The 13,856-nt window shown below is 44.3% G+C and overlaps 1 protein-coding gene across 8 annotated transcripts in view; it reads right to left on the bottom strand.

The window, feature by feature from the left end:
- The window catches only part of NEDD4L (NEDD4 like E3 ubiquitin protein ligase), a 384,213-nt gene that overhangs the window by 41,747 nt on the left and 328,610 nt on the right, over positions 1–13,856 (bottom strand). For all 8 annotated transcript variants that reach the window (XM_060029135.1, XM_060029129.1, XM_060029131.1 and 5 more), the window contains 3 exons: positions 7,785–7,862; positions 6,306–6,360; positions 594–652 (listed from right to left, as the gene is read on the bottom strand). In XM_060029135.1, coding sequence (XP_059885118.1) covers positions 594–652; positions 6,306–6,360; positions 7,785–7,862 — 192 coding nt within the window. The remainder of the gene's footprint in view (positions 1–593; positions 653–6,305; positions 6,361–7,784; positions 7,863–13,856) is intronic.

Raw genomic sequence — 13,856 nt, 5'->3', positions numbered from 1 at the left:
ACCCTTGGCCTCAAGAGACGTTAAAACTCTACAAATACAGGACAAAGTTTTGCTTCATATAAAAAGGAAGAGAGGGGGGCTTCCCTGCTGGCGCAGTGGTTGGGAGTCCGCCTGCCGATGCAGGGGACGCGGGTTCGTGTCCCAGTCCGGGAGGATCCCACATGCCGCAGAGCGGCTGGGCCCGTGAGCCATGGCCGCTGAGCCTGCGTGTCCGGAGCCTGTGCTCCACAGCGGGAGAGGACACAACAGTGAGAGGCCCGCGTACCGCAAAAAAAAAAAAAAAAAAAGGAAGAGAGGACATTTTGTTTGTTATACTTTTAATCTACCCTTTTATAAAAGACAAAAGAGAATGTTTAGTTTTGTTACCACTAGCAAACCATTTTCTTTTCCTTTATATTGAAAGCCCTGTGAAAAGGCAAATGTAGCTGTACCTTACCCAGAAATTCCGGGAAGGAGGAGACGGGAGTGATGCTAAATTTCTCAAGGACACCAGTCAGGCCCTTGGCATCAAGGTAAGCAGGAATATACAAGAAATGTGTGTTTAGATGAAACCAAAATATTATACTGAAGAGTCAGAACTTGAGCATACTAACCGGACCAGTAATAGCTGGATTCTGCAGTCTTGGGTCTTCCCACTGAGTAATTTTGCTATCTGGAAATATTTAAAAACAAACACAAAAGCCGGCTTATTAGTTCAATCTATTTCATGTCCAAAATGTTTTAGAAAGAATTATTTCTGGATTTTCCAAAAGTTCCCCCAGTTCCCCATCCTGACTCCCAAGGATAAATAACTTAGTATTTCAGGGTTAGAAGAGAACTATACTCTGTAAGGCAATCTGCACCGCAGCCCCCCATACTGTTTAGTTAAAAACAATCAAAAATGCACAACTAAAGTAAAACCATCTATTCACACTGTTTTGGGCAAGCAATCTGCTGAAATTTCAATTATAAACCCCTGTACCTTCAAGGATTTATAACTTGAGGTTGATTTTCATTTAATTAAAGAAAAGCATAAAAGATTTTAGTTCCCCAAAAGTTAACACACACACGATTTTTTTTCTCATTTCACATACTCTTTCCTTTGCTTATGGTGTTGCAAATGGCTTTCAATTAAAAAGCTTAAGTTGAACAAATGAATAATCCATGACATGTGTCACTCATAGGCACACAAAAATCAAAACAGCTAAGGCAGTCCAAAAAATGAGAATTAGATACAGCAGAGGAGGATTCCAGAGAAAAGGTTCCCTTTTGGTCAAGCTGGTGAAAAGTGGTTCTTTCTTCCAAATGAGTCAACGTCAATAAGATTAGTAAAGGTCACCTATACCACTGCTTCAATGGTGTAGGTGGAAACACACATTAGCTACCTGGATCACTTGGGATTTGTGACTGTGCCTTACTTAAAAAGACTTTATGCTACTGTGTGTATATATGGGGGGGGGCGCAGGAATGAACTCACACGAAAGATATGGGGAGGGTAGACAGGGAAGAATAGGTTTCTCTCTGGAGTGTTAGGAAATCTAAGTTGGTTTGTAAAAAAGGAAATGATCTGTTTGAGAAGAACAGTCTGTTTTTTTCTGGTATACTTCGTAAGTGGACTGATAAGAATAACTAATAAATTTGGTTTTAATGACTATCCCAGGAATTTTTCGAAGTCTGGTATGATAATTATTTTAACAAAAGCAGTGGTAAAGTTTTAAAATTAAGCTACCAAAGCACATGACGATTCTAGATTCACGCTGGTAGAAAAGTTACAAGAACTGTTTCGACTGTTTCAGAGAACGCTGAAGGACGAAGCAAAAGGTATTTTTGGGTCCCTTACTTTGAAGACAGAAGTTTTTGGAAATTAAGAGCTGTTCCTGTGATGCAAAACAGGAGAAAAGGAAATAAAAGAAAAAGAATATAGCTGAGTAAAAACTGCCTTAGACTATATATAGACTGGGTACCATCATCAAACCAGAAAATAAATTACCTGCTAGCTCCATATGATGACCCCCACATCTGTCCAAACCAGAACCTCAAGCTCCATCCTTGACACCTGCACCTGGATTTCCCCTGGGAAACACCTCAAACCCTCCTCTGCCAGAAGTTGACCCATAATCTTCCACTACCAGAATGGCTCATACAGCCCTGGATTCCTTATTAACAACACCACAGTCCGTTCGTCCACTGTTCAAGTCCAGCACCTGCCATACCCTCCATCCTCGCTTACCTTTCACTCCGGTGGTCACCACCTGTCCCCACCTCTCTGAAAAGGCTTCTTTCCCGAGCGCTCATCTTCTCCCCCGACTACTCTCTAGGTCTCCCTGGCCTCGTCTCACTCACCCCCCTTCAAAACTTCCTTTGAAGCTCTGCCCAGGGGATCTCACCCCCGGGCCGAGGGCCCACGAGCGAAGCCTCACCTGCGGCTCCCCAGCGCTCGCAGCACCCCCGAACCCCGCCTCCTCCCCCACCCCCATCCGCGGGAAAACTGTCTTCCACAAGGCAGGACCCTGGTGCCAAAAAGGCTGGGGACGGCTGCTCTAGAGCACAAACCTGACCGCGTCAGACTCCCTTCTGCACCATCCCTTAGGCGCTCCCGCCTGGCTGCGGAAGGGACCCGAGTCGCCGTACCAGCAGACTCCCTTTGACTTAACGCGGTGCCACGCCAGCCTCATCTGCACACCGGCCGTCTGCAATCCCACTGTGCTCCTCTGAACACGGTGTCACCTGCACGGCTTCACACACCTGCGCACGCTCTCTCCCTCCTAGAATTGCTCTTTGCTGGGCGTGCCTGGCTAAACCTCACTCATTATTTGGGATCCACCTGAAAAGTTCTACAAGGCTCTTTTGCAGTCTTCTTCCACTGCTGGAGCCCAGACACTCAGCAAGTATTTCTACGTAACAATTGGTTCACTCCCCTAAGACAACACTTAAATACCTCCTGGCACTCCCTACTAGAACCTAAGCCCCTTGAGGACCAGAACTGTGTGCTGTTCATCTCCACAGCCCCCTCTCCACCACTTAACACATTTCCCAGCATGTAGCAGGAGCCTGACTTTTTAAATGACCAAATGAAGCTGATGGCGAAAACAGATTCTTTTTAAAACAGTCTAGGCTTTCAGAAGCACATGATTACAATAATGATCAATTTTGCACTTAAGAATTATCGACATATGACTGTTGGTGGCCAGTTACCCATTTTGTCCTAAAACTTTTGAATCTAAACTTGCTTTTTGTCTTTGAGACATAATATTTGAAATAAAGGGGCGAGAATGAAGTAGAAGAATAAAAAACTCAGTCCATTTAGCTACTATTAACAGGTTTGGTAAAACTGCTGGCAGGAAAGATTAAAACAGGATCTTACAGCATCCCTGGAATTTTATTTTCTAGCTTTGTATATAAACTGCCTGTGGCCAAGTACTCAGTGGCTGGGCATATCGGGTCTTTAAGAAGAACTACGCTATTCCTAAGGGAGGTAGGGATTCAGTTCAAGACCTTCCCATAGCCTTTGACACCAGGCTTGAGACACAGGAGCTTTTTGATAAATGTCAATCAAATGAATCTAGAAGTCTAAAGGGCAGATTAGTATTGAGCATTCATGCTCTTCTGAAATTAAATCTTTAACATTTTTAACCTTGAAAATGTCTTACTTCTCAAGAATTTATGAAGCAGAAAATTTAAAAAACCTAACGAATTAGGAGACAAGCGCACTGCTGCCTTTTATATTCAGTGTGCAGTCACATGCCCCAGCGAAGTGGAAGACGGATGACTGAGCACCTTACAAGATGGCTGCTTTCACGGTCAAATGGTGTAGTAGGGATGGCCTGGCTTCTGTCCTGCAGGCAGCAGGAGAGCAAAATGAGATGCTGAATTTTGCTAGAAATAAGATTTGGGAAAAATGTTTAGAAGCAGAGACTCGTTCGGAAGGTAAGGAAATTCCAGGTAATGAAACCCATTTTGGAGTGGGTTTGAGTACCTGATACAGCGTCTTAAAAAAGACAGATATGCTTCATTTTTCACAGACTGGAATTTGGTTTTTTAAAAAAGGCATATGAATTGAACTCTGTTTCATTGATATGTACACTGCTCTATTGCTTTCCACTGAATAAACCTTGATGAATTGGGGAGACCTGGCAGAAATGTTACATTGTCAGCTAATGAGGCTCTCCTAAACAGACCTTTTTCTTACACAGCCTTTGGTCATTTAATTTACACTGTATTTGGTTAAGAGAACTTTTCAGTAGAGCTGAGCAAAGGCAGATTTTAATCTCCACGTGAAGGATCACAGATCTCACACTGGCATAGCTCAGATCAACAAGGCTCTGTACGTGGTCTATATCCTATCGTTTGATTCCCAGGAGTGAAGAGGGGGAGCCTCCCAAGTGCTGTGTGGTCTGGAAAAGAGGAATGGGGGATGTCTGAGAGGAGCTTGGAGGGACTGATTAGGAATAAGGGAAACACCCAGGCATTTAGCAAGGAACCACCCTTTCCCATCGCCTGGAAAACAGGAGCTGGGCAGGCCTGAGGCTGGAGGCACGGCTGCTGTTGCCTCTCAAGGCAGGTTCTCTCCACTTTCCAACCAAGGGCATCAACTTCCTAACACAACACCGGCACCACTGGCCCTCCGTGAATGGACTCCGAGTCACCATTTAACAAGCGTTTACCGCATATTACACTAGGTCTATGCACGCCTACAGAAGAACAGTCCATGATTTTTCTAATTTCTAATGTATACTAGGATGGCCCTTTGCAATCGTGTTTTTCTTGTTTCTGGGTCCTTACAGTACATCAAGAACATTTCATAAAGTTCTTTTTCAGGTTGACCTGACATCAGACCACTAGCCGGAACATGGCCACAATGTTGTGTGAAGTACTCTCCGTGTGGCGGACCAAGGCTGTGTTACCGGTTAAGACCTTCCTTTAATAAAATGCTCATTATTACTCGTACCTCTCCTTGAAAACTGAAATTGTAATGCATGAAAAAACTGAAAAGGAAACTTTTGTTTTTAGTGGGAAAAAGGCAGTGTGACTCCTCTTCTATTTCGGCAAATTCTGCTGAGAAAGAGAATTATAACTAGCACAGGAAGGAAGGAAGTGGGGGTACCCGCATATGGTAAAGCATCTATGGCAGCAGTTCTATGCTCACTGTAAAATTCTGGAACGTAGGCAAGAATCAGCATTTTCACTGGTCGAAGACAAAAACTAGGCCTATGTACTTTGAACTATCTAATTTTAAGCAAGGGTAACCCACACCCCTAAATACACCCAGGACTTCTACTTTTGGTTTAATTCTGAATTGTTGGGCTTCTTGCTTACTTCGATTTCTAAAAACCCCTCAATCTCCCGTGCCTGAAAGCGAAGGTGTCTCTACCATGCACTGGTCGCTTAGGAACCCAGGAAGAGGCCCTGAAATGAGAGACAGTGACAGGCCCCACCCACATGAGGACCCCTCGAGGCCACGCTTCCCGGTCAGCTCAGCAACATGCTTAACTAACCAATGCAATCAGTTAAGAAAACGTGAGGCTGGGAAAGCCGGTGTAGACTTAATGCTCATGTTTATGAACCAAATGAAAACAAAGATAAATATATTCCACCAGATCACACGCGTATGTGAACTTCAAATCTACTTGAAGACTTCTTTTCAATATACATTTTCAGAAGTTTTAAGGGATATACTAATACGATCCCATGGAGAAAATGTCACTTCAACAAGGGGGAAAAAAAAAACAACAACACTGGCTAAAAGCAAACCTTTATTAGTTTAACTTTTAGTTGGCATGAGAAACCACACATTTATTCATAGGAGCTGGAGCAAATGTCTGCAGCAAATGTAATTTCAAGAAAAGAACTGCACATGTATTAGTGTGTTGGGTGCAGGGAAACATGCTGTGAATAGAAAATAAGTCAGAATGGGCATCTTGCCCTGAGACCTCTGGAGGCAGCTTTTAAAAAACGTAGCGGCTGCTTCAAGCACTGCTCAGACACAGGTTTCTGACATAATCATCACTTCTAATCTTATTTTCTATTACCAGAGTGTATTTATTAAAAGCGCAAAAGTCAAGGGGTCATCAATCAAAAAAAATTTTTTTAATTAAAAAAACAGTTAATAGGTCACAAGGTCAAACTGGAATGGGCTACTTTAAAGCAAACTGGGGTGAATGCACAGTACCGTACGAGGGCACTGAGTCTCTGGTATCATCCTCGCCACATAACACCTGGCTGCCTAGACAAACAGTAAAATGACACAGCTTTCACTGTCATATCTGAATTACCCTCATCCTCCCTTCACCTGCAACACCTATGCGTCCATAACAGCACCTACTTACTATGATCAATGTAAAACGTTCGGCCATCCAAGTGAATTCTTTCTTCCCAACCAGGCTGGTTTCAGGGGAAGAGAGGAAGAGAAGACAAACATTAGCCAGCAGTTCCAAAATCAAAGGCAAAAGGTAAAGACTCTAGGACACCTCCTTACTCTTCTCCCCTGGGGTACATTTTTACGTAAAGAATAAACTAAATAGAAACATTTCAAATGAACTCACTCAAATGACAACACCCAGCAACACACTTTAGCACATGTTCTACAGTCTCAGATGCACTCACTGTATGATGAACAAGAAAAACAGGGGTTATTATTTCAAAAGCTTCAAAGGGAAACCCCAGCACACTGTGAAACAGTTGAGCCTGGGGCTGAATAGCTCATTTAATTAAATGAGTCTTTATTGAGTACTAAAGGGAGGATGGAGGGTGATATAAAATGTGAGAGACTGACGCTTTACTCATGTCATCAGGTGGTTGAACAATCGAATACGGAAATGCTCTGCTGTGAACTCTCACTACTCAGGAACCGGACCTGGATACTTTTTCCAAGATCAGGCTGGTATGCTTTCATGATCTGAACTGTGCCTACTTGTTACCTGAAAGTCAAGAATCCAACAGATCTAGACAACCTGCAGTCTTTCACTTACTAAACTCTCTCTCCGGTCTCTCCCCAGTCTCCTTCCATCTAAACCCCAGAACCAAATATTTGGAGGGTGTGGGGTATTTGTATAACCTGATGAATAAAGACCGCACCCTAATCTTTCTAGCTTCAAATTTTGCTGTAATATACCATACACCAGGCAACAGAAAGGTTCTTGGAAAACAAACACCCCAAAACTTCCCAGCACCCTTCCATTTCCATCCCACCTTTCTAGCCTGTAAGGGTTTTTAAAAAACTGGGGGTGGGTCAATACGAAAGCATGTGTGAAGGTTCCATTCAAAATCTAACTTGGAGTAAATAGCTTGACTCTCACTCAGGCCCCAAAAGAGAACAAACTAATAAAAAATTAGATTTATAAACAGTCACTGACAAGGGAGAAAAATTTAAAACATCTGCTGGATAACTGACTTATAGAAACCTTCTGTGATTACGTACGCCCTTTTCTTCCACTTTTTAAAGAATTTTTTGTTCCTATGACTAAATCAGCAAGCAATATGGATGGAAATTAGCTGGTTGCTAAGTTACAAAATAAGTGTGTGCTGCTTAAACTGTCACCTGTAGAGAATGCCTCGCCCATCATCCTAGTTGCAAGGTCTACCTTTCACTAGCAGTCAGCCATTCAGAAACCTCTTTCAGAAGAGCTAGGTGTGGTGTGAACTGTAGCTATCAGTTCAGTCATACACCCGATTCTATTAAGAAATGACAGACCAAGGGGACTCAAAACGCCTGGAGAAGGAAAAGGTCACCGGGCTTCCCTATCAACACTGGGCCCATGAATGAGTAAACCTTTTCAGACTGGTCCGTGTGTCTCCAGTGTACTCACAGGAAGAGGGCCAAGGTCATTGGGGTTTAAAGATGCCTTTGACCGCATATGCACTGGAAATTTCAGGCGTGGGTCTTCCTGCAAAAAAAATGTAAGAGGCAGATGTTAGGAGTGATCTCTGTGAGCGGTACTGGTCCTCCCCTTCTGGAGGTGTGTGTTCCACAGCAAGCAGGTTGCCTGTGTGTTGGGCGAGGGGGGCTGCTGCAGTGGGGTGTGGAGGACCCCACCTCCATAGAGGAGGCCTGGCTGACCATCTCTCCAAAAAGATTCTACTCTTCCTCCTTGAACTTGATGAAAGGAGGAGAGTAAGAATGTTTAAGTAAAAGGTTAACCATTTCCCCAAGACCCTGAGCAGGTGAAGAGGAAGAGGGTTCCAGCAGTGACGTTATCATGGAGACCAGAGTAGAGGATGCCAGTGAAGATAAGGAGGATGTACTCCACAGAGAGGGAGTGAGGACACGGTCGGACAGCTCCCTGTGGACCCTGAGCTCGGGCTGAGGGCAGCTAGCCTGTTAGAAACACCCATTCCATCAGCACTTGCATCTGCTATTGCTCCCTTCCACCCTCTCTTGAGCCAAAGCCGAAAATCTGAATCTGGTTTGACTGTCCAGGCACGTCCTGCCCCAGAGTTAGTCGGCAACATCACAGAGTGGCATCCCGATGAGAGAACTTTACTGGGATTCTTGATCAAGTTCCACAAATTAGATCTTAAAAGTTTAGGGCTTCCCTGGTGGCACAGTGGTTGAGAGTCCGCCTGCCGATGCAGGGGACGCGGGTTCGTGCCCCGGTCCGGGAAGATCCCACATGCCGTGGAGCGGCTGGGCCCGTGAGCCATGGCCGCTGAGCCTGCGCGTCCGGAGCCTGTGCTCCGCAGCGGGAGAGGCCACAACAGGGAGAGGCCTGCGTACCGCAAACAAAACAAAACAAAACAAAGTTTACAAAATCTTTTTCTTAAGGGATATGCTTCATAAGATACCACACAGAACCAATGACAGAAAAGTACACACTCTGACATCTTGGGTCCTGCTTTATAACTTACAAAGAACAGTCAGGTGTGTGATCTTGCAACCACCCTGTTATGGGGGTTGGATACGTAATCTCTGCTCCTTTAGATGAGGAAACGGAGTCTCACAGAGAACGAGAACTTGCCCAGAGGTTCTGGTTTAGAGCCTGGCAGCTGTCTTTCACTTACACAGACCCAATTAAAATGCAGTGTAACTCAGAGAATCCCTATTTGAAACTCAAAAGATTAGAAAACAAAATGATAAAACTCAGAATAACACATTATTAACCAAAGAAGCCTAAGATAATAAAAAACAAAACAAAAAACTCCCAAAAACCTTAAAAAAAACCCCCTTTATTTCATTAATGTTAAAGCCTTTGTTGCTGTCAAACTACTAAAAGGTTTTCTGCCTCAGCATTTTCCCAAGTCAGCAAGAAAATGAAATAGTTGGTATAAAACTGGGAAAATAAAAAAAACTCACTTTTGTTTGGATATGAAATTACATATGATTATATACCAAGACTGTATTAAACATCTCCTAGATTACAGAGAGTGACAGCTAACGGCTATGGGGTTTCCTTTGGGGGTGATGCAAACGGCCTGGAACGGATTATGGTGATGGTCGCACACATGTGTGATGGTCTAAAAATCATTCAGTTGTATTATTTGAAATGGGCGAACTGTATGGTATGTGCATTATACCTCGATAAAGCTTTAAAATTATTTTCCCCAAGTTTACAGTCTAAACCATTAGTATCAAGGGGTAGTAACAAAGTGACAGATTTCTGGAGCTGGCAAGAACGACAAGAATCATACGCATACAGATCAACCTTTGCTCATTAGAGGCATAAAATAGTCCAGTATTCTGTAGTATACTGGAACACCTACAGTGTAAACAGATATGCTAGGTAGATTTAGGATTTAGAAGGTCTAAAAAGCTGATAACCTGGTAAACGTCTGTGACCGCTTGGCCATGGACCAAGGAAAACCTTAGAGCCCCGAACCCCACTAAAGCTACCTAAGGCCATCTCTGGGCTGGCCCAGGTAATGCCGCCACTGCAGGGGAAGCTTGGGCAGACCACAGCCACTGCTCACGCTGGGATTAGAGAAAGGCTGAGGCTGCTATTCCACGGGTGAGGACAGGGGCTTCTGCATGCTGCGTGCGAGGCCGGCCATGCCTTGGAATCACACACACAGGCTACTGTGAAAGACAATCGGCCCTTTTGGTAAAGAGCTGGTGATTGAAAGAAAAAAAAAAAAAGCTGAAATTAAAGAAAAGTGACAGGGGCGTAGGAGAAGGAGCATGAGGCATAAAGTAAATTCAGTTTCACAGGCCTGCTAACGTGGCCTTGCACGGAAACCCGGAATTCACAGAATGTGAGGGCTGGAGGCCCCTGGGGGTCACGTGATTTTATTATACCAACAAAAATCACAATAATGGCAGCAGCTGCCATCCATCAGGCTCTGTGGGCTGAGCTGGGGGGCAGCACGGAACCCAGCCTCCCCCGGAATCCCCTGAGTGACAGAGGGGCAGCTAGACGAGCGGAGAAGGGCAGCCAAGGCCCCACAGGACTTGGGACAGCTTTAGGAATGACAGTCAGCTGGAATCCTAATGAGGTCTCAAACAATACACATGTGAATGAGTGAAATACACAACACACTTGGCTGTTCCTCCCTTTCCTCAGCATAGTAGGAGCACTTCTTCGCAATTATACCAGTATTTCACAGCTGCTTCCCACAGTTACAGCTGAAAGCGTTTTTAAACAGAAGGCAAAGATCAACATCTTATTTAATTAAAAAAAAAAAAAAAAAAAGAGGCTTTGGGGCTTCCCTGGTGGCGCAGTGGTTGAGGGTCCGCCTGCCGATGCAGGGGACGTGGGTTTGTGCCCCGGTCTGGGAAGATCCCACATGCTGCGGAGCGGCTGGGCCTGTGAGCCATGGCCGCTGAGCCTGCGTGTCCGGAGCCTGTGCTCCGCAACGGGAGAGGCCACAACAGTGAAAGGCCTGCGAACCGCAAAAAAAAAAAAAAAAAAAGAAAAAAAAGGCTTTGGGGACTTCCCTGATGGTCCTGTGGTTAAGACTTTGTGCTTCTAGTGCCGGGGGCGCGGGTTCGATCCCTGGTAGGGGAACTAAGATACCACATGCCGCTCAGCCCCCACCCCCCCCAAAAAAAGTTTCTTCGTGGAATCATTTAAAAATATATAAAATATGGGCATGCTAGCTAGCTGAAAAGACAACTGTGCTTTTTCGATCCTGGAAGGGAACAACCACCAGGGCTAGACTACAGTGAGTTTTATTAGTTTGGACCTGGGTAGAAAACAAACCTGAAACTTAATTGAGGTATAATCTTTGTTGCTACAAAAATAAGCCAAGGCTTTGTCCTATAAAAGACATAAATATACTCTTACACACATGCTTTGAGCTGCTTCCTCAGCAGAAGGAATGAATGCATGAGTTGAAGCCCTCCTGTAATCTCTCCCCAGCTCCCCGGTCTCTGCCGTGCATCCACAGCCCGCCTGATCCAGGTGGGGACAAAGTGATGCTCATCTGCTGTGTCAGACTTTATTCCTGATAGACGACTGGCACGCGGCCTCCATTATTTGTGTGTGCGAGAGGCCGTGTTTTATAAATAGACTTCAAAGGGAATTTTCCTCTATCAATGTATACGAGGGAAATGCTGGCCTGAACATTTTCCTGCTTCTGGTTAGTGCAGGAATCAAGAGGACACAGGGTGCTGGGGGAAGAAGTACAATTTTCATTATTCTCAACCTGTCTGACCAATTTGTTTTTTTTTCCTTTTCCTATGATAATGCTCAAATCGAAGAACAGCTGTTCTCTCTTATTTGTTCTCTCTTTAAAAAACAAAGCAAACCCCAAACGAAGTCAACACAGGTTTTAAGCCGAACATTATCTTTACAGTTCTCTCCATCCTTCCACCTTTTGTCAAAATAAACAAGCAATTTAGAGCCTGCGTTCCACAGCGAGAATTTTGTATGGGCCTTTGTTTAGCAGGGATAACGCGGCTGTGTCAGCACATCCGAGTTTAGAGGAGAAGCGTGGCGGTTTGTGGAATTCCCAGTTGTTACCTTAAGGATTTTCAACGACAGCGGCAGCAACAAAATGTTGTTTTAACCAATTAAAAATTTAAATCAGTGAATCACAAGTATCTGGTGGAAAGGGGCAATTAAAAATTGAAACTGGGTTTCACTCAGCACCAATGCAGGCAATAAATAAAGCTGGTGCTATCTTCAATAAAATCTGCCCAGCTGCAATTACACTGCAGTTGTGGTGTGAAAGGCTGTGAAAAGGTTAGGGGATTTGATTACTAAGCTAGTTCAAATGACTAAAATCATAGCTTATGTTGGCAAGCCACAGGGGCCGCACACACGAATCCAGCTCCTTTTACAATATTTACCCCCTATTTCTGGAGCTCCCATTCCTGGCTGAGGAACAGAGATCCCAGCAGTGCTGTAGTAAGTAGAAATGGGTACACCAGCAGGACTGCTACAGGTTCTATGTCCACGAGGGAGAAAAGGTTTTCACACCAATCTCTCTCACTCTATTTCCCAAGGAGCGACCTATCTTTTACTCTCATCTTGCCAGAGACCTGTAATCTTATCTTCAAAGCTACATGTTATCATATAGGCCTTAGCAGAATGTTACCAGATCTGGATGATAAATTCTCTCGGCAGGTTATTCCTTTACTTCAAAATTGGAGCGGCTCTCACTACGGGGTGCTGGGAAATGCGTGGGAGCTTTTGGGTTGCCACTAGGATAGGGGTTGGGGGGGCGGCGACAGTGGCTATTAGGATGCAGTGGCAGAAGCCAAGGATGTTAAACGTCTTGCAAATAACAGGCACAGTCCTGCCCCAAATGCTAAGATTGTCCTCGTGAAGACACACTGTACCACGATCCATGAGGTCTGAGAGGGTCTGCTGGGCCATCGAATCCAATTCTCAAGGGACTGAATTACCATCACACCACGGGCAAAGTGTAAGTGACAGTCCAGACCGTTTGGGTCCAGGTCTCTTCCTTAACACGCTACTGCTATTCTTTCAACTGGGTAGACTTGGTGTCTACACTAGAAATGGGAATTTAAAGCATGTGTTTACTCTTGGTCCAAGACCACAGAGCTAGGGCCAGTGACAATCACCGAAACTCAACCAGCTTTCACATACCATCAGTTCTGAGCAAGCAGCCCAGAGGACAGAAAGACTTGAGTTACGCTCGGTACCCAGACAATCAGATGGGGATATAAGGGAGAGGAAGGAAAACAAACCTTCGGTAGCATCAGAAATAGAAACATGAGGACGCATTTCAGGCTAATCATTGGTCTAGAGACCACTCAGTAGAAAGATACCATGACTTTTAAAAGAACTCTATGCTACATTAAATGAGCCACCACTGACTCCCCTGAAGAAATGAAGAGTGAACAGAGGAACATAAAGATACACATATGTGCTTTTCGTTAATCTCATTTTTCTCAGGTTAACACAATGCACGGATTCTCTCTCATGCATGATTCAGGGGCACATGGAAGAGCCCTGTGATAAGAAATAACCAACTGTGATAAGATGTTCACAAAAAAGAGCTATCAAATCTACCAAGTCTTTAGTATACCTCCTGATCCACAATTAAAAGAAAGTAATGTAGCACAGAGTATAAAATACGTATCTGATGTGAACAGTAAAAACTAAAATGACACATCAAATAAAAATAAAGATGGGTAATGTCAACACAGATGCAAAAAGAAAGTGACAAAGAAACATCATTTCTAAAAAGATTAGAATTCCTAATAAGGTTACAGCATCCTGAGATGGGAAGCAGTAACATCAGAATCCTAGCTATATGTAGCACTACCTTTTTTATTCCATATGTGGTAAATTGTCACAACTGGAGCTTTCCTGGAGTGCTCTGAAGAAAAGGCACCAGTACCAAAGGTGGCCATTAGCCTGTGCCCGTAAGTCACCTGCTCCCCGCCAGCCCCCATGTGCGGAGTCTAGACCAAGCTGAGAAGACCCTCTGGGGACATGCTTCACTGCCAGGAAATTTCTCTGCAAGAACCATGG

Source organism: Delphinus delphis, chromosome 13 (genome assembly GCF_949987515.2).
Source record: "Delphinus delphis chromosome 13, mDelDel1.2, whole genome shotgun sequence".
Lineage (NCBI taxonomy): Eukaryota > Metazoa > Chordata > Mammalia > Artiodactyla > Delphinidae > Delphinus > Delphinus delphis.
Note: the sequence above shows the minus strand (reverse complement) of the source record. Positions and strands in the feature narration are given on the sequence as shown.